At 38.4% G+C, this 21,377-nt stretch overlaps 1 protein-coding gene across 8 annotated transcripts in view; it reads right to left on the reverse strand.

Moving 5' to 3' along the window:
- Nphp3 (nephrocystin 3) overlaps positions 1 to 20,694 on the reverse strand; it is a 36,598-nt gene extending 15,904 nt beyond the window's left edge. For 4 of the 8 annotated variants that reach the window (XR_013436524.1, XR_013436525.1, XM_078043323.1 and 1 more), the window contains exons 1-13: positions 20,229 to 20,694; positions 18,422 to 18,547; positions 17,739 to 17,889; positions 15,689 to 15,841; positions 14,587 to 14,720; positions 12,595 to 12,755; positions 8,409 to 8,565; positions 7,658 to 7,732; positions 5,644 to 5,817; positions 3,339 to 3,442; positions 2,056 to 2,170; positions 1,327 to 1,470; positions 752 to 849 (exon numbers count right to left, since the gene is read on the reverse strand). Coding sequence is in view for 5 of the 8 variants with exons in the window: in XM_078043323.1 (XP_077899449.1) it covers positions 752 to 849; positions 1,327 to 1,470; positions 2,056 to 2,170; positions 3,339 to 3,442; positions 5,644 to 5,817; positions 7,658 to 7,732; positions 8,409 to 8,565; positions 12,595 to 12,755; positions 14,587 to 14,720; positions 15,689 to 15,841; positions 17,739 to 17,889; positions 18,422 to 18,547; positions 20,229 to 20,621 (1,985 nt within the window). In the remaining 3 variants the exon portion in view is untranslated. Of the gene's footprint in view, positions 1 to 751; positions 850 to 1,326; positions 1,471 to 2,055; positions 2,171 to 3,338; positions 3,443 to 5,643; positions 5,818 to 7,657; positions 7,733 to 8,408; positions 8,566 to 12,594; positions 12,756 to 14,586; positions 14,721 to 15,688; positions 15,842 to 17,738; positions 17,890 to 18,421; positions 18,548 to 20,228 lie in introns of those variants that run through there. The other 4 variants (XR_013436526.1, XM_078043321.1, XM_078043322.1 and 1 more) reach the window with 4 other exon arrangements.
- Positions 20,695 to 21,377: the final 683 nt, after the last annotated feature.

The raw sequence follows: 21,377 nt of genomic DNA on the forward strand, positions 1-21,377 counted from the left end.
GAAAAATAGGTTGAGAAACACTACTCCACACAATTCAATCTCTGTGTCATTTGTTTTTTAGGGCTGCTAAAGCCAGCTTGCATTTCCAGATAATAGGAGTCTAGACTACTATTGCTGGTCTGCTCCCCAGTTTTTCCTTTCCCATAAATTAAACTGCCTTCTAGACATCATTACTTGGATCTACAAGTGGTAACTCAAACTAGCTGTGTCCAACAACTGAATTCAATGCCTTTCCTCCACAAACTTGCCTGTACTTTGTGTTTTCTGTTTTAGTTCATAAAATCGCCATCAATTGATATGTGTGTGTGTGTGTGTGTGTGTATGTGTGTGTGTGTGTGTGTGTGTGTATGTGTGTGTAGTGCTTGGGATTAAACCCAGGTATACCATACAACTGAGCTATATCCTCAGCCCTTTTTGATTTTTGAGACAGTCTCTCTAAATTGCTGAGGCTGAACACCTTGAACACCTCCTAACTCAGCCTCCTGAGTCATTGGGATTATAATTGAACCACCAGGTTCAGCTATTTAATTTCTTGAATAAGAAATCTAGAGTCACCAAGTTTTCTCCTTTCCCTTTACATCCCAAATCTCACCTCCCTCTAAACCCTATAAATAGGATCTTTGTCTTTTACCTGAACTCATCCTGCCATTTACATAAAAATCATGAAAAACACAAATACATATCAAAAATCATTCCTTGTTTGCCCTTAAAACATTTCACTTAATCTGAAAAACTAAAGGTAGCGTCATACCTCCATGCTGCAGGGCAAGTTTCCACATTTACAGAAACTATGACTCTTACGTTCACTGGCAGTGGGTCTATCAGCCATTTCATGTGTTTCTCAACTTGCTTAAAAATACAAAAACAAGATTCAATCTATTAACCAAGAGATTTCAAACAATCCAATAACTCCCCCAATATCGTGAAATTCTCATTAAGTTTCTCTTATTATTAAGGACAAAAGTCTTATATTTGGATGATTTAAGATTTTTTTAAAGAACAAGTGGCAGGATACTATTATCGCTGATCTGAATTTTGGACACTTAAGGAAATGTCAAGGCCCTGAAAATATGGTAAAACAAACAGTTTTTGTTAATTATTTAAATTCAGTTGGTCCTTCCCAATAAGATAGTAGTGTCTATTGGCACTCATACTTTTATTTATTTATTTTTAAATTCAAGTGCTTTCTTCCTAGAAATGAAGCAGGAATAAAAGGAACAGCATTATTTTCATATCACAAACATAGAATTTAAACACTGGCTCGGGCCATCACTGGTATTTTTGTCTTTAAGCTCATATCACTAGGTAACAAAGTGAAAACAGTACCTGAACTTGATCTATGGAATCAATAACGATGATGATGCTTCCCTGATGACGAGCGGAGAGTTTCTCTAGCCAACGTGGAAATTCTTCCAGGAGCTTAGCAGGATCCAAAGTTAGCGCTGACACAGACCAAGAGTGCTGCATCAACTACAGGACGAAGACAGGCACAAACGAGGTGTTCACACCGATCGCAGCTGGTGGAAATGCTCTTGTGCCGTGCCTACTTTTCATATCACAACTGAGTCACCAAGAGGACCTGATTAAATACTATTTTTAACCTTGGACAAAACCAAAACTGGCTCCAGGTTGACTATCCCTTATCAGAAGAACTTGGCATCAGAAGTGCTTCAGATTTCAGTTTTTTTTTAGATTTTGGAACATTTACATATGCACAGTGACATTTACATATCTTAGGAATGGGACCCATGTCTAAAGACAAATGTGTTTCTGTTTTATATATACTTTCTACACACAGCCCAAAGGGGGTTCTGTACAAATTTTTAGTGCATCTGTTTTGTGACTGTGACCATTGGTCACATGAGGTCAGGTGTGGAATTTTCCACTGATGGTGTCATGTTGGTGCTCAAAAAGTGTCCAATTTTGGTGTTTCAGATTTCAGATTAGGAATGCTCAAATTGTAATGCTGAAAAGTTATTTATCATCATCTCCTTAGTCCCGATGATTTCTGAATCTAAATAATATTTTGAGAATTCCAAAGGTGGCATGCTATACCTTTAACGTCAGGCGTTTAATAATCAAGGAGGACTCTGAACTGGTGGACATGGGCCTCCCCACAAAATGAGAAAGGATCAGCGTGTTGGGGGAATTCTTCTGCTGCAATTGAATCCTGAAAGAAAAACAGGACTGTTACAAAACTGACCAGAGCCTCTGCTTCAACAAAAGAAGAATTCACAGCAAACTAGACATTAAAGGCTGACTATCAGCAATCGCATGGTTAGTCACTTGTACATAAATACATACATTCTGATTTTACCTCAGTTTTACAAAATTTTAAATATACTTGAAAAAATTATTGTTTCATTTTAGTCACAAATTGATATTTACATTAGAGGTTAAGGTATTAGTAAAGGAAGCATTAAAATAGTTTAATTTGAAGATTAGAAAAGTAAAAATTTTTAATTTGAAATATGCTATTTGAGGAAAATTTATTCGGTACAAAAATACTATATTTCAAAGATAACTTTAAATAATAGAGCAATAAACAAGAATCAACCATATGCTAATTCTTCGATGTAAATAATAATTATGAATAAAAGAAAATATTCTTAATACTTGTTTAAAAATAATACAATGAAATTTAGAAGCTTATTAGTTTATATGAACCTTTGTCTATAATTTGAAGACTAAACTGCAATCACAGTAAAGGTTATCCTTAGTTTTGATGCTTTTTTAGAATTCATCTTGCTTTTAATAGTTTGTCTTCAAAAGACTGGATATTTATCCCAGGGGTACTTTACCACTGAGCTCCATTTCCAGCCCCTTTTTAAGAAATTTTGAGATGGGGTTTCACCTAGATGTGCCAGGGCCTTGCTAAGTTGCCGAAGCTGGTCTTGAACTTGAGATCCTCCTGCATTAGCCTCCTGAGCTTCTAGAATCACAGGCATGACTCAGTGTGTATAGTCTTAGTCTTCACTCAAATATTTTAAAGTTCTATGGAACTTTTAAGATGAAGCCAATAACTGAAAATAAAGATGCATCCTTCTTTAATTTACCTAGTTTCCCACCACACTGACATGCCTTACTCTTTATCTTTCACCAATGTAATTTATGTTCACAATCACAAATGCTCACACTTCCTACTTGTTTTTCCTTCTGTATTTTCTCTCTGACATCCAAATTCTCTACACTGCATAAAGCTATCATTTCACTCCTCTGTGCTTTGTTAGTGGTTAGTATCGGCCATGCGGCAAGGCAAACATGCAGTGCGTTCTGTTGAAGGACCTCCGTAATTCAAGTGATGAGGATAAGTATGATTTAACTGGACCGTATCATACCACTTTGATAAAAGAAGGGACTTTCCAGAACCTGGTCCTCCAGACACCAGAAGGGGTGGAATCGGGGCTGGTGCTGCCACCAGATCATTGAGGCGTTGGTAATACTAGAAAGAATAATGAATTTAAATTGTGAGGAAGTGCATGCCTCTGAAAATTCCAGTCAACTTCTGATTATCAATGAAAATACTGGAACAAGCTGCATCAGAAAACTCCACTGTCAGTTGAGGCACCCTCATAATGGCTTATTTTTATTCCCAAAATACACTTAAAGTAGCAAACTAAGAATGGGCCCCAATTTCTCCTCCCATAATGTTGCTGTTAATTGATGAGTGAAGGACACCACTTCAATCCATGTGGGTTTTGCAATTCAGATGCTTTGCAGAACACTGCAGGGAGGTCACTCTGTTACACTGGATCCCTGAACCATACAAGGTACTATAGAAGGCCTTGAAGGCCCGTCAGGCATGTTGGATCTGTTCATCATAAAAAATCAACACCTGCTTTACAAGATAACTATCTCTTATCTTAAATAGTTGGTACCAGCAATGTCCTGGAGACCTTCTTAGTTTCCAGGGACTGGTTGAGAATAGCTCTAAACAAGAGCAGGTTTCTTCTGGGGCCTTTTGAGTCTCCTAATTTGCCCCAGGGAATCAGGTTAGCGTAGGATGCTACAGAACTTTCTGAAATTGAGTTTCTCTCAGACACTCAAAACTGGTTCAGAGCTTAAAGGATGCACTCAGCAAACCAAATTATTATAGCACTTATCAAAGTTCTTGGGGAGTTTCCAAAGTTATCTTGGGGTTTGGATGTTCATTAAGTGGCCTAAAGGATAGCTGATGAAAATTTTTAAAAATCTGCAATAAGAGCATATGGCTTTAGGCTACAAAGTTTCTCTAGGAACTACAAGAAAGGATTGCTTGGAATAGCTTTACAATTAATTTTTCTGCTTGTCTATCTAGATATAGAATACATTGAATCAAATAATTCTGCTAGTAATGATGCATCTGAAGGAAGAAAGGACTTCATAGATTTACTATCTCATAAATCCTAACCACTTGGCTAAGGTTCCACAGAAAGCTCAATTATAGAGCCATGGTTCTCAAGTTAAGATCCCTTGTTGTACAAGAAAAAAACAAAGGATTTGGAGCCAGAAGACCCCAGGTTCAAATCCCAGATCTGCAATCTACTCCCTGTGCACTCTTGGTCAAACCATAATCAGAACCTCAGTTTGTATATAATTAACAACAGCGGTACCTGTCTTATAAAATATTAATTTAACATTTGTCTTATACCTGGTACTATGCTAAATGCTTTATGGGCATCATCTGGCTTAATACATTACAACAGCCCAATGAAGTAGATACTAGTAGTTATTCTCATTGTACAGACAAATCATGTCTAGTGTGGTCAGGTGATTGACCAAATAAATTCCAGTTAGGAAATGATGGAACAGGACATAAATACAGACAGTAAAAATTTAAAGAAGATAATGCTAAGTGAAGTTAGCCAATCTCCCCTAAAACAAATGCTGAATGTTTTCTCTGATATAAGGAGGCTGATTCAGGCTGATTCATCTTGGGGTAGGGAGGGGGAGGGAGGGAACATGGGGTTAGAAATGATGGTGGAATGTGATGAACATTATTATCCAAAGTACATGTATAAAGACATGAATTGGTGTGAATATACTTTATATACAACCAGAGATATGAAAAATTGTGCTCTATATGTGTAATAAGAATTGTAATGCATTCCTGTCATATATAAATAAAAAATAATAAAAATACTGATGTTAATATTAGCTTCCATCATATTCTTTAACATATTATTCTTACATTAATTTTAAATATTAAGTATTTTTTTAACTTAGACACCTTTGTTTGTACACATCACGTTCTATTAATTTTTTAGATATTTAGGATGCTGATTAGACTACTAAAGGACTGATCTACCTATTACATGAACAACTGCACTCTGCTTTCTGAATGTCTGATACTCTCATTCCTTTAAATTGGAAGAATAGCCTTACTATTCTAATCAAGTTTCCTAGCTATGCTACACCCAGCTCAGGTGAGTTGTAGATGGTGATACCATGAATTCATAAATTCTAATACATAACCAGAATTGCTTGGTGCTTATAAGTTTATCTGAATCTCACACATCTTTCAAATCTCAATATGGATAATCACGCTATGACAGCAGACTACTAACCAATCACAGACCTTGATTATATTTAGATGAAATACAATTATAACACAGCCTTTTAGTGGTGACTAATCTTTGCTGGAACAATACTCCAAATGCTTACTTTCTCAAATCCTAACTCATGGGCTGAATTAGAAGCCTGCTGAAAGGTTTCCATTTGCTCTTGTTCATCGTGTATGTCCCACAGAACATCTCCAAAATCATCTTCTTCTGGAAGGGAATCATCACTTCCCAAATCCTTAGTCTCCAGGTCTGTGTTCTCAAAGCCCAGTATATCCTGAACACAAGGAACAAGCACACAGAAACAAAGGAGAAAATGAATGAGAGGCAAAGACCTTGCAGCAGGAGTGAGCACACAGGCCCCAAGTGGGCTTAAGCTACCGAGGAGGGATGTCCAAACCTATGGCTTTAATATAATACCTGCGAGCATAAAGTTATAACCATAAATGATAATTTAAAAATAAGGAAGACAAATAAAAATATTAAAATAACAAAAACAAAGATCTCTTCTACCTAAAAATAAAGCTAGAGGGGATATTGGACTCTGATGAAATTTGCTTTCTGAAAAATGCTACATGGGATCTGTGGTTATATCTGCTAGTGAACAATTTTTAAGGTTGTGCTATCACTTAAGAAATATGCCATAAACATTTAATTACTGCCAGCTGTAGTAGTGTACATCTGTAATTTCAGTGGCTTGGGAGGCTGAGGCAGGAGGATTGGGAGATCAAAGCCAGCCTCAGCAAAAGCGAGGTACTAAGCAACTCAGTGAGATCCTGTCTCTAAATAAAATACAATATAGGGCTGGGGATGTGGCTCAGTGGTTGAGTGTCCCCGAGTACCTCTCTCCCCCAAATTTAATTACCTAGTACCTCTCTCCCTCAAATTTAATTATCTAGATGAAGTTTTTTGATATCAAATATCTGTGCTGTCATATCTTTATATTAGATCACTGAAAACATACTGTTCTTCAATCATTAAAGATAGTAAATATGGCCAGGTTCATTTTGCTCAATTCATTTTTTCACCTGTCCTAAAATTTGCAAGATTGCTGAAAATATAAAAATTTATAATGACAATCTTTATATTAGATAACATCATGCAAAATAGGATGTTCACTCTTTCTCTGATAATAAATTTTCATATCTGTAATGCAAATTAATTAGAAAAGGTATTCTAACCCCTTACTTCTCAAATAGACTCTCTAGTTCCCTAGAGGTGTCTAGAGGGATGAATAACTACACACTAAACATGGTACATCTTCCTCTTGTGTTCATTTTACTTGAAGATGGGGCATCTTTTATTATATAGTTATTGGTATTTTGTTAATAAGTAATTTTGACAATATTTTTAATATTAAAAATAAACAGGTATACTATCAGACTATATAAGGCAAATATATTTTTAAGATGATACATGAAATTTCATAAAAACCTTAAGCTCCAGACACCTCTCTGGTCCATGTTCTCAGCTTCCTTAAGGGATACTTGAACCTCTCTCTGCTGTTAGGGATAATGTAGTGGGAAAATTTGAGGACTTTTCTAATATGTAAAAATCCAAAGTGCACACAGAATCTAAGGAGCCTCTCTATTGAGTAAAATGCACATTTTACTTCAAACATCTATTTTATTTATTTATTTATTTATTTATTTGGTACTGGGGATCTAACCAAAGGGTGCTTTACCACTGAGCTACATCCCCAGCCCTTTTATTTATTTATTTTTTAAATTTTGAGACAGGGTCTCAGTAAGTTACTGAGGCTGACTTCGAACTTACAATCTTCCTATTTCAGCCTCCTAAATCTCTGGGATTACAGGTTTGTGCCACTGTGCCCATCTCAAATATCTACTTTTTAACTTGCACTTTTGTAATATGTTTTCTGCTTAACAGGTATGAACTGTCAATCATCTGTGAGACCGATGAGTGGTAACAGCATCTATTTGGTCCTAAGTAATGCCATAATTACACTACAGGACGTACTCCCAACAAAACAACAGTGGTTTCCTTGGGGACTGTTCTCAGAAGAACAAACAGGTGGTTTTCTCTGGAAAACTCAACTTTATGGAAAACAGTCTTAAAATATTTTAGATGAAATCTTACAGGGGATGCATATTTACCTGCTTAATGATCTTTTCCACACAAATATAAGTTTTATATACTCCCTCTGCAGGATCTCCTGAGTGATCAATGAACTGGGAAAAAGAAAAAAATTCACAGTAACAACAAACACAGCAACAGCAGGAAGAGGTGGTGGTGCTATGTCAGGAAATATTCTAGGCCTTAATATATCTGTCCTCGATTATCCTCAATAACATTATAAGGGAGAAACTATTATTACCCTCATTTTATAGATGAGGAAACTAAGGCATTTCTTTAAAAAAAAAAAAAAACTTGTCCAAAGTCACACAAAGGATTTAGTGTGACCAGGGGTATGATGAAACCAAAAGTACACAGGTTTGCCCCCCTTATCACCTCTCTGATCTAAGCCACTAGCACCTCTCACCTGGATGGTACCACAGCTCTCAGACTCTGCCCACTACACTCCAAACTACTGTCTATTTTCCACGAAGTGGCCAAAGAGATTACTTGTCCAGGATCGCATCAGGCCCTGATATTCTTCTTTTTAAAATTTTCCAGTGGCTCCCTGTCTTATTCCAAGGGAACAAAACCAAGCTCTTAAAATGGTGTTCAGGACTCTTGAGGATCAACTGGGCCATCTCTCCTGCTCCCCGTCCCCTCACTCTACTCTGGCTTTGCTAGCTTCCTCCCCCTCCTCAGACACTCCAGGCTCATGCCCAATCATGACCTTTAGTCTGGCTCTTCCCTCTGCCAAGCATTTTCTGAAAAAAGAAACCCTGTGACTTTTACCTTGGCTTTGTTGGCCTTGTTGAGGTTAGAAACTTGATCAATCAAAAGCTGGACAGAGTCAGAACTGACTTTCCCATCCTCCAGACGGTGATAAATTAACCGAGGTTTTCCTTCAGGGTTTTTCAGAAAGGCTTCTTCACAGTCTTCCAATAAAAGGCTAGATGAGAAATTGGCATTTCTGGTGCTACACTGCACGGTGGCAGCAAACAGTAAGACAACCTACTCCAGTGACAGGTGGCCAGAGAAGCTACAGCCCAGTGAAGCTTCTAAAAGCTACTCTAAGTCCTTAATTCTCTGATGAAACTCTGTTATAGCTTGTTCTTAAAATACAATGTGTTCCTTAGCCAACAATTAGAGTCAGTATGATAGATTATGAATTAAATTGTAAGGCTTAAGCAACTTGATTTTTTAAACCTCACAAAATTCTCAAAGATTCTGTTAAACATGGCTCAAAATAGTGGAACCAGACTCACGAGACTTTGCAAATACATGGAAAACAAAATTCCATTGGCTGATTTATATTTTCTAAGTTTAAACACAAATATTATCAGCCCTAAAGGCTCAAGACATTTTTTTTCTCCAGTCCTTTAGCCTTTTCTCATTTAATAAACGGCCTCAATATGTCCAATACCTACTATGAGAAAGACCTAGGGGTAGATGGGTGAGGTCAAATGAGTAGCAAAAACCTTGACTATGGTAAAGTTGTTTTATTTTTTTTTAAATAAACTTTGCTACAGGGAACCATAATTATATTGTTTACAAAAGTTACTAAAAAATTCTAGAACTAATAAAAAATTAGTGTTTAATACGCCACAGGAACATTGCAGCCAATTCCCCTTTCTAAAAGTTTTAAAGTTGTCTGGAGAGGCATATTGGTGTGTATGTGTGTGTGCATGTAGGACATGGGAGCTAGTAAAAAGATTCAGAATTTGCAAATGCAGAAACTAGTCTCAAAGATAAAACAGAAAAAAATAATACCCTATTAGATGTTTCTGGGCTAACCCAATGTTCCAATCCACAGAAATTTTCATTGTTGAAATCATTATGGCCATGTTTTACAGAAGTTTGGAATTTAAATGGCCCATTTCTTTTTGTTTTTGGTTAAAAAAATCTGTGGCCCAGATGAATGCCAAAGAGTGGGCCTTCTGTTCAGATGCATGTTTGTATTTGAAAAGCAGGCCCTACAAAATTGACACAGGGGTTTAGGTAAAATGCTATGGTATCTGGGATTTGGTGGAAGGGAAGTAGATGGTACGGATGAAAATAAACAGATCAAGAGTTAATAACTGCTGAAGTCAGAGAGTATGACAGGCCAGCTGACATGCTGGTAATCTGCATTGCAGAATCTAGTCAGAAAGTGGGTTGTACAGACAAACTCAGAAGGGAAGAGCTGATAGAGGAGATGCCACTATGTGGGGCCATTGGAATTGGAAATGGGGAAGACAATGAAGAAAGCTCAATCACAAGAGTGGAGCTTCCACTTCACTAAATTCTGTAAGAAAACTCCACAGAGTTACTCCTTGTTACTAAGGACTGAATGAAACCAAGAGTAGGGCCTAAGAAAGGTGATTTGATTATCCTTTGGCAATTACCCTGAAGGCTCCCAAGAGGGAGCTCTTCTCCCTGGAGAGATGAAGGATGCACTGAAGAAAACCAGGTGCAGTAGTCCCTCTGTGCCACCAGGACCAGAGGATGCCTCCAAAATGAAAAGCGCCCTTCTCTTCCACTTATGATCAAGAATTCTTCATTAGCTTAGCTGCCCAACAAGAGTTTTGCCACAATGATGGAGGGCAAAGAATCAAGAGCAAAGAATATCCTAGACCTTTATCTAAAATATTCCTATTGGCCAGTCCCTCCTGGAGTCCCCATTTTTCAGTTCACACCCTTCATGTTAGAAGAGTTCTCCTATGATGCTGCCACAAAGGAAAGCAGGTCAAATTAATTAAAGAAGAAACACATGGATCAGCAGTGTCAGAAGTCTGACCATTTCCCTTCTCTGGAGAGGGACAATGGAAAGGCATGGCTCCTGTGTGCTGTGTTCCTCACTAGATAGATTTTTTTTTTTTTTTAATGATGACTGAATGTTGTGAGAAGCCACTGAACAGTATCTTTCAGTAACTCTGTAGGTACCATCTGGACACAAGGTCTAATTATTGGTTAGAAAAGCATTTCTCCATCAAGATTCCAAGTGGTTCAGGAGTAGTATTTCTAGATTCACCTTTTGGGAAGGAGGAAGGATCCATAGGGAGAGGTGAATGAGCAATCTGAGAGAAATGAAGGCCCCAAGAGTCCCTGCTTGTGGTGTGAATCTCATCTTGACTGCCACACCTGGTGACAGCCATGGAAGAAACAAATGATGAAATAAAATAATAAACAAACAGAGTAAGAAAAAAATCTAAGTAAAATAAAGGTGAAGCAGAGGCTAAGAAAAGACTAAGAAATTAAAAATTCTTGTTCTTTAACAAGAATAACCTTTTAAAATGCAAATAAATGTAATTTTAGTTAAAGGAGATATATGAATCTGCCAAGCAGAAATAATAAAATATGAAAGAAATGGGGGACATTAAGAAGAGTTTAAGATTAGAAAGATAAAGATAAATGTTAAAAGTATCAAAATAATGTACAATATTCTATTAACAAATTCCTTTAGGTAAAGAAAAAACGATATATACAAAGATATGAAATATTGTGCTCTATATGTGTAATAAGAATTGTAATGCATTCTGCTGTCATGTATTTTAAAAAGTAAAATAATTTTTTAAAAAAGCTCTAAAAAAAGAAAAGAAAAATAAGATGGTTTCAAGGATTAAAGATAGGAATTAAAGAAAAATAATGGAAAACAAATGATATAGCACCAATAAGATAAAATATTACTCAATATTAAGTAAGGAAACATGATAAAACCTTAGTAAATTTAAAAACGGAAGAAAAGGGAAAGGGGTAGATAGTAATAAAACTCACTGAAGGCAATCAAGTGGAAGGACTCCTAACATACTCCAGGTGAAGGCTCATTGACCAGCCAGCTGCCACCTGCCTGGCCACTAGGCAGGCAGTCTTTATTTTTGGTACCAGGGATTAAATCCAGAGGTGCTCAACCACTGAGCCACATCCCCAGCCCATTTTTTTTTTTTTAACTTTATATTTTGAGACAGGGTCTGACTAAATTTCTTAGGGCCTTGTTAAGTTGCTGAGGCTGGCCTTGAACTTGTGATCCTCCTGCTTCAGACTCCCAAGTCATTGAGATTACAGGCATGTGCCACCACCCTTGACCCACTTAGCCGAGTCTTAGGACTAATGATGAGTTAGTTATACAGCAGGGAAACTCTTGTCAAACTTTAGGTCCCACATACTTCTGTACACAGTAAAAAAATGTCAGTTTGTCCTCAGACAAAAAAGAGAAATGCTTTGAAGGGTTAAATTCAATCAGACAACAAATCTAGAAATAAAAATTATTAATCTCTCTGTAAGCTTATTTGTCTTTTATCTACATATCTAATTGATGTTAAAAAATCTTTATTTGCAGGCAAGATTCATTAGCATGCTTACATTCACATTATAAGGAGACTGTTCACTTTGCTGGGTTTATTCAAGTAATAAAGCTCCTCAATGCATTTCAATTATGATTCAACACATACACCATTGTTCAAGGTGTGTGTATCATAAAATCCATAAACTTCTGAAATTGTATCCAAAGAAAGAAAGGCTAATAATAATTACCGAAATCATGGATCACCAACTTTTTCTGTAAAAGGCCAGAAAGTCAACATTTCATGCTTTGCAGGACATAAATTTTCTGTTGCAACTACTGAACTTTGCTGTTACAGTAGAAAAGCAGCCACAGAAAGTATATAAGTGAAAAAAACATGGCTGTGTTCCAATAAAACTTTATTTACAAGGGCAGGCACCCAGCTGAATTTGGCCATCAGGATATAACTTATGAAGTCCTGATTAAAATGATCCTTATATTAAAGATGTTGTTCATACAACCTATTAGAAAAGTCTAATAGTCTAAAAATTTTAATTCTTTATTTTAGGTAAGTGTGAAATAGTTTTGGAACTTATTAAATTTCATCGATTGTTTTTGATTTTAAAGAATGTAATTATAACCTATCTTTGAAGTTCATTTGCAATTTCAATTCTGTATACAGCTAATGCATATAGTAAATTACAGATTTTTCCAACTTACCTTGGTAAAGTGGAGTGAATGAATAAAATAACTAAGGAACTCTTCTCAATTTCCCATTTTCTTATAGTGAGGTATTGATTTTCAACGTCTATTGGAAAATAAACAGCATGGAAAAAATATCCCATTGTCTCGCACATTCTTTTAAGTTTAGGTGAATAGTCCTAAAAATAAATTATGATATATAAAAGCATAATGTATTTAACTTGAAAAATAGTAAGAGTCATATGGCTTTAAAAATTATGCTCTGTAACAGGTTATGGTGGGTATTTTCTAACACAAAATTCTAGGAGTAATAATGAATCACATTTAAAAAAAAATCCTAAAGAGAAAAAGCCAATTTCTCCCTAAAATGTAAATAATAATAGCTTAACCACCAAGCTATTCTCTAGCTTAGAAAATGATTTATTTCATGATCATAACAGGAGAAAGCATTAGGTTATTTTGCTTTATTGCTTCTTTTTGTGATTATTATTGTGAATAATTTTGGTTTTATTGTTCTAAAGAATACAAAATATTGATCAACAGATCTATATAACACAAAGGCTCGAACTGGATATATTAGAATTCCAAAGCAAACAGAAATATGCTAGAAACATGTTGGTCTTTAGTAAATTAGGTTACTAAGTAAAGATCATTATCATGGCAGAAATCAGTAACGCCCTCAGAAATGTCTTTGGGAGTAACCTATATGCAATTACTGAATGGAAACTCTGAGCTTTAAAATATTTTTACCAAAATTGAGTAATACTACAAAGGACAGCTAAATGTATTTATTAATGAACAATCTGGAGGATGTAAATACAGTAGGTTTGGTCTGTGATTTACTTAAAATTCACTTGGAATAGGGGCAGACAAAACTTTTTCTACAGAGTCATGACGGCAAACAGTTTTAAAAAAATAATTATAGCTTGACACCTTGGCATTTTAGCAGGGATCTTTGCAGCCTATTTGGTTCTTGTCACAATTTGCTCTGCCATTGAAATGTCCTTGTAGTGCAGCTAGAGATGGCATATATATGAATAAGTCTCGTCATGTACAATAAAACTTTATTTATAGGCATTAAAATTTGGATTTCATGTAACTTTCAAGTCATGAAATATTACTCTTCCTATGATTTTTTAAAAGCAATTTAAAAATGTGAAAACCAATCTTAGCTCCAGATTATGTGAAAACAGGCAGAAGGCCAGATTTGGCCTACAGGGTACAGTTTGCAGATGCCTGTCTTAGAAAAACTCCAAGGGCTGCCTTGAAAAATTAAAAACGATGACAAGGATTAAATTTGTTACTACCTGCAAGAGATTCAAAAGATAGAGCTGGCAGATGTAACTAATGTAGGTGTGATCTATGAAGGTCTTAAACATTGTGGAGAATAGCAAGGATGGTGGAATGTGATGGACATCATTATCCAAAGTACATGTATGAAGACACGAATTAGGTGTCAATCTACTTTATATACAGAGATATAAAAAATTGTGGTATATATGTGTAATAAGAATTATAATGCAAAAAAGTACATGTATTGGCATGAACATACTTTATTACAAAGATATGAAAAATTGTGCTCTATATGTGTAAAAAGAATTGTAATGCATTATGCTGTCGTGTATTTAAAAAAAATCAATTAAGTAAAAAAAAAAAGAGAGAATATACAATAAAATGTAGAACAACATAAAGCTCCATCACTCTAACATGGTATTCAAAACTAATTACAGCTAATTATAATCCTCCTTTCCTGTCTTAGTTCCTTTCCTAAGAAAGTCACTCCCGGAAGGCTAAAAATCAAAACCCTTAATTCAACAGCTATCTTTCTTTGCATCTAATACAGAACAATGTTTTCTTTGCAGAAAAGTCCAAGAGGCTTCCTGTTCTTTAAGACATACTATCTAATATCCAGCAAGGCATGTGGTTCAGAGGCAACAGTATCCTGAATAGGGTATAATATCAACGTGTGTTTTAAAGCAGTGTATACAGAATTTTTATAGATATCCTCACCTTCAGGAAAAGATCCATTTCAGGCTGGGTTTCTTCTGTGTACATGAGGTAACATCTGACAGTGTTACTCCATAGAGAATGTGAAAACAAGGGAGTCACCTGTAATAAACTAGCTACGGCGACATCCCAGTCATCTGAAAAGAGAATTTCCACAAGTTCAAGCAAAAATTACCAGAAGGCATAACAGGCACATAGAATGGAATCTGATCTCAGAAGTTGAGACTGAGATGGCTTGTAGAATGACATAAAAGGCAATTAGTTCTCGAACTTCAAATTCCTTCCTGGGACTTGAAGCAATAAATGTCACTAGTGGTCTTCCCTGGTGTACGGGGATTCTAGTCAAATTTTCCAGAACTTCCTTCCAGAGCTGTGTGATTACTCCACTACTTGAGGGAAGCCTGCACTCCCAGGATGACCTATCATTGGACTTTCTTATCCTCATTCTATTGAGTCATAAAGAACATTTAAGAATAATATAAAATGAAAAGTAATTTATGTTATTGAATTAGAATGAAAATTTTGAGACATATTTGGATAATTCAAAAAGCACAATTTAAATAAATGATTTTCATTTTGCAAATAGAGAAAAAATTTTATAGTTTTTAAGAAAAAAAAAGAGTAGAGCTACTTACAAACCTTCTTAAGTCTGCTCTGATACTGAAATTGTAAACAGACCTTATAGACTTTTTGGACATTCGATTATATGAAAACAATAAGCACGTTCTCCTAAGAATACTATATGACCTAGTAGGGCTTTGTGTATTTTGTTCCAGGCTCTAACCTTCTACATCATTGAAGAAACAGGGAAAGACTAAATCCTATTGTTTCTCAGTTAATAAGCATAAGACTCTTGCTCTTAAACAAATCACCTGAGCATTCAGACCAGCAGCATAGTAACTAGAAGCTGGTTAGCCTGGCTGGCTGCAGCATCATGTGATCCCAATATGAATTATGTAACTTCATCCCCCTGGTGAGGTACAGTGTCAATGGAAGGTACTCAGAACACAAATTTCATGCTCTGCTGGTGGCAGTGGTCTTAGCACAAGATTACAGAATATGAAATCAATTCCACTAGGCAAGAAATTGGCAAGCGGTATGTTACCTCTGTTGACATTTGCAAAGGGTCCCTCCACGTCTATGGAACTGTGGGCGAACTCCGGCCCTCTGAAGGACTGTTGAAGCTGGATCAAGCTCCCTATGGAGGGCTCACTGCCCAAGGCCCCACCACTCCAGTATTCACACTGGGTTCCAGCAGCTGTCATGGCAAGAGATCTTTAGGTTGTGCAGACCAAGTTACCTACTGTTCAAAAACTCAGCACATACCTTCAACAGGATTTGTAACTTTAAAAACACTACAAAACCCATATACAATAAATATTCAAATGATTTGGAAAGTACTTTGCCATCAACTTTAGATACAGACCTAAGGTTATCATCTCAAATTCAAGGAGGAGATTAGAAAGGAAAGAAGAAATAAGAATACAATAAACAAAGGAATTTTAATAAAAGGGCAGTTAACTCCATACAAAATTCTATAAATCATTCTTAACTATGCATCATAGATATCAGCTAAAATGTAAAAGAAAGAACTTCAGAGGCAGGCTGCTACTTGTGCACTAATAACTAATCTTTGTGATTTTTTAGGACATAAATTCTAACCTCCAAGAACAATAGAATTAATGTCTGAATCAATAATTACTTGTGAACATGTGGATGATTTTCTAATAAACTACATGGCCCAGAATATCTACCCTAACCCTATATATTAAAAAAACAAAAACACCTAGGCTGAGTGTGGTGGCACACACCAAAATCCCAGTGACTCCTGAGTTTGAGGCAGGAGTATCTCAAGTTTGAAGCCAGCCTCAGCAATTTAGCAGGACTCTGTCTAAAAATAAAAAGGGCTGGGGATGTAGCTCAAGGATAGAGTGCCCCTGGGTTCAACCCCTAGAACCCTGCCCCCACAAAAAAGACCTAAAATAAATATAACATTGTTTTTGTTAACTTCCCAAGACAATTATAAGAGTTTTGAAATGCTGTGCATTTGAACATGCTGATACTGAAACAATCACTCAGACTAATGTGACAGCAAAAGGTATTTTCTCAGTTGTTCTTAGACAGTTAGAATCACTTCATCTTTTTCTCAAAAGTTAACAATAAAAGTCCCAGGATGCTGGTCAGATTGGAATTATCAGCCTGGTGCAGTGGCGCAGGCCTGTAATCCTAGTGGCTCCGGAGGCTGAGGCAGGAGTTCAAAGCCAGCCTCAGCTAAAATGAGGCATAAGCAACTCAGTGAGACCCTACCTCTAAATAAAATACAAAAAATAGAACTGAGGCTATGGCTCAGGTTGAGTGCCCCTGAGTTCAATCCCTGATAGTACCCCCTTCAAAAAAAATAAAAAGGAATTGTTGGTTCCTATATTTTACTCCAAAATGCACCAGTTTGTAAGACTATAATTTAATAGTCCTTTATAAGTGGGAGAGTGACTACATTTAAAATAAAAATTTTCCCTTTTTTCAATATTACTCAGAATTTATTAATATTTTCTTGGGACATGGTACACTCTTTCATTCTGTGATTTTAGGTCTTATTGCCAGAAATATATACTTTATATGTTTAATTATAAAACAAAAACTTTTTAATAGCTTCCCATCTAGGGACATATAATGCAGGTATTCTAAATGATAATTGTGAAGAATACAACGTCATATGGGAAAATAATGTTTCAGAGAATACTAGTTCCAATAGCCCCTCTCTCCTTCTGCCTACATTTTCCAATCCTCCTAGGTGTAGTTCTGCCCAATGGGACTTGAACAGAAGTGATGTCTTCAAAAAAATAAGACTGTGTTCTCCCTTTCCTTCATCTCCTTGGCTAAAACACAGATGTGACAGAGGACATGCAGCAGCTATCTCAGACCAGACAGGAAACAGGTATGGGGTAGAGCTGAAGGAACTTCAGCCCCTGACTTCATGTATTTCAAGAAAAGGAGAGAGACACATTGATGCAGGAAAAAGTTCAACTCTATTTGTAACAGTGATCTAAGCTAATATAGACAAATAAAAGGAATATAGCAGAATGCAAAGTTTGCTCTAACATACCACTACAGCTATGTTGAACGCTCAACATATTATTAACAGGAATTGAATTTACCAGTAATATCTGTACAGTTGTCATCTGAATCAGACTCCCCAGGATCAAATACTTGGATCCCCTGAGCCTGTAGCCTCTGAAGTTTGCTCTCCAGCTCTCGCTTGGCCCTCAATAAGTCCTGAATTTCATTTTCTTTGGTCTCTCTAAAAATCTTTAAAAAGGAGAATTTTAATTTTGAAATCGTTTTCATAATCCAAAGGTTGTACCATCAACTTTTAAGGGGAAAAAAAAGGCTTTCATTCATAAAATCAATATTCACTTGGTCCCCCATCTCCTTTTTTAGGGTAAATGCCCCAGGAGCTTCCCATTTCACAACTGGAGCCCACTGAAATTCTGGAAGAATGGATGTGTGTGGTGTGGGCCTTGCATGTACCCTGAATGATGTTCAGCAAATCTGTCTTCCTGCCACTAAATACTGGTAATGTCTTCCTTCACACAGCATCCCCCCAATTTTCCTTTCTCCAAAAAGAAATGCTTTCCTTTTAAAAAATCTCTACTACAATGTTCATTTTTATACCTTTTCTTTGTTACACCACGTCCAACTCAAAAATGAAAAAGTGCTCTATACTAGTTCTTATGAAAATTCTACATAATTTATTTATTCATTGCAATATTCTAGAAACTTTTAAAAATACATTGTTTTTATTCTGTGTGGTTCTGAGGTAAAAATGTAGGGAATTTACCTTGAACTGCCGCTTAACTTTATCTCTGTCATGTTCAAATGTAGCTGCTCTCTCCATTGCTTGGTATTTTGCTTCTAAAGCACTTTCTTTTTCTCGAAGTATCTTCTGATAAGTTTTCTGGAGTGCCTGGAATAATTTACCTTGTTATTTCTTCTCAAAAATAATCTCTCTCCCCAATTTTACATTTGTACCTTTACATTACATAGCTAAGGGTTTTAATAATTTACTATTTTTATCAGTTATCAAAAATTTCATGTTGCCATTTTATTAAAATACATAATTAACAAATGCAAATATGCCTGAACTATAATAAGACACTTCAACAATGGAAATTAATACTTTAAAAAATACTGCTCTGGCTCTTAACTTCCCTGTGGCTCAGTTTTTCTATCTTTAAAAAGAAAATACACCTTGTAAGGCTTAACTTGAACGACAGTTAATTCTGGGAGTCTATGCACTCCTTGGCACTATATCTTAGTCATTATTATACCCTGAGCCCTTCATAGTGCCTGATATACTGCAGACTCCCAGTAAAAATGTCTGACTACTGACTAAAATAAATATGGAAGAGATTTTCATGCCTACATAGGTGAGAAAGGAACCAAATGGGACACAAGGAATCAGGATTGGTAACAGGAGTAATCTGGAACTGTGACATTTGTCAACCCTCTCCACACTCTGCCCTGTTTAGTTTGGCCTTCTTTTCTACCTGTCAACTTACAGTGATTTTCAACATTCAGTGTCCACTGGGCAGTGGCCTGGACTCATGAAATCAGATATCTGAAATACACAAGTTCACTTTATGTACTCAAGTGCATTAAGTCCATCCAGTGGGAAACTGATAACAGACTAATGCCAAGTATATCTTCGCAGATAACATGCTAACTCTGTAACATATAATGGCTAATGAAGGGGTGAAATAAGAAAACCCGATTTAGAATGCTCAGACTAGAAAAGGGGCTTCCTTCTTTTATATAAATGAATCTGAGGTATTCATTTAATTCCTACTGTGATAAGCCCAGGAACTCTTGAGCTGCCTAGAAGTCTCAATCACAGTAGAGTAAATAAACAACACAATAACCTTCAGAGGAGTCCAAAAGAGATGCCATAATGTCTCAGAATTCTGCTCAGACAATAATCTTTTGCTTTATATACTATCAATGAATTAAAATGTATCTGTTACAAAGGAGGCTGCAAAAACTGCTCTGAGCAAATTAATAATGATATAGACTAAGGGGCTCTAATTACATTCAGGTAAGATTTGCAACCACAGCAGTTGGATGGTGAAAACCAGGAGGCTTCCAGAATAATTCACATCAAGATCATTAAAACCCAGCAGCTCTGGAACTTCACAAATAGGCCATGAGCCCACCCTGGCGGTATGTAAAACTGGTGGCAGGGTAGCAGGGCCAGGAGGAATGTGTAGTTTCTCCAACATATGCCACCAGTCTTGGTGTGCACGCTTCAGAGCCTACTTCCTGGGGACTGGCATTTGAGGCTCCCGGCACTCCCTAGCTAATTACTTTAAGGTGTCTGAATGAATGAACCACAAATCGAAACGGGGGAGCACAGCTGAAAAGAAATCAGTTTGGACTCACGAAAAGAATGGCCCCTCAAAATGAGGGAAATTTTCTGTTCCACTTTTTATAGTATTTCATTTGGAGAGGGGACACGGTGGACAAGGGACGGGTCAGGCGTCCGGGGTGCAACCTAGCAGTGCCACCAATCTGCTGCACAGTGTGGGCAGGTCGTTCTGGGTCTCAGTTTCCCTAGAGTCCCGGCCATCTCGGGTGCGCGCCCGCGTTACCTGCAGCTCGGCCCGCAGCCGCTTGTTCTCGGTGTCCAGCTTGGCCTCGCGGCGGCCCATGGACAACAACTCCTGGTTCTTGCTGACCCGGAAGATCTCATACTCTTTCTTGAGCCGTTCGTACTCGGCCGCTGAGTACTCCAGCTCCGGCACCGACGAGCCGGTGGACTTGAAGCTGGCGCCCAGTAGCCCGCCGCTGCCCGCCGCGCGGGGCAGCGACCCGGGCCCGGCCGCCGCCGCCACCCCCGCGCCCCGGCGGAACGAGTTGCGCAGCAGGCGGGCCTTGGGCTTCACCTCTACCGGGATCTCGCAGGCCTCGCCGCCGCCCGCCCCGTAAGTGTCCTCGATCACCTCTCCGCCCGCGGGGCTCACCAGGGACGAAGCTGTCCCCATGGCGCCAGGGTCCACCGCAACGCGTCTGCTGGGTACCAGGAGGGGGCGGGACAGGAGGAGCGGGGCGGAGCGGGGCGGGGCAGTGGGGCGGGGCTGGACAGAGGGGCGGGGCGGGGCGGGGCTGGACAGCAGGGCGGGGCGGGGCTGGACAGCAGGGCGGGGCGGGGCGGGGCGGGGCTGGACAGCAGGGCGGGGCGGGGCAGCGGGGCGAAGCTGGACAGCAGGGCGGGGCTGGGCAGCAGGGCGGGGCTGGGCAGCAGGGCGGGGCGGGGCTGGACAGCAGGGCGGGGCGGGGCAGCGGGGCGGGGCTGGACAGCAGGGCGGGGCTGGGCAGCAGGGCGGGGCGGGGCTGGACAGCAGGGCGGGGCTGGGCAGCAGGGCGGGGCTGGATAGCGGGGCGGGGCATCCGCAAGGGCGGGGCAGAGGGGCGGGGTCAGCAGGAAACCAGGCTAAGGCAGCAGGCCACTGCAGCAGGATTTTTCGGAGAGTGGTAGCAGGAAGGGAAGGATTTTTCGGAGAGTGGTAGCAGGCGGTGGCGGGACAGGGAGAAGGACAGGTCGAGCAGCGGCGAACAGCTAGCTTCTTGGCTGCCAAATCTGACCAGTACTGTTACAGGGCCCAGCTGGACCGGCCAGCGGGACGTCGGGGCTGCTCTCTGATTCCTGTGCCCAAATTGAGGCTCCGTGGCAGGCAGACCGCACAGTGAGCACTGACCTGGATCTAGCTGCTTCACATCCGATGTTACTATTTCTGTCG

This window comes from Ictidomys tridecemlineatus, chromosome 3, assembly GCF_052094955.1.
Source record: "Ictidomys tridecemlineatus isolate mIctTri1 chromosome 3, mIctTri1.hap1, whole genome shotgun sequence".
In the NCBI taxonomy this organism is placed as follows: domain Eukaryota; kingdom Metazoa; phylum Chordata; class Mammalia; order Rodentia; family Sciuridae; genus Ictidomys; species Ictidomys tridecemlineatus.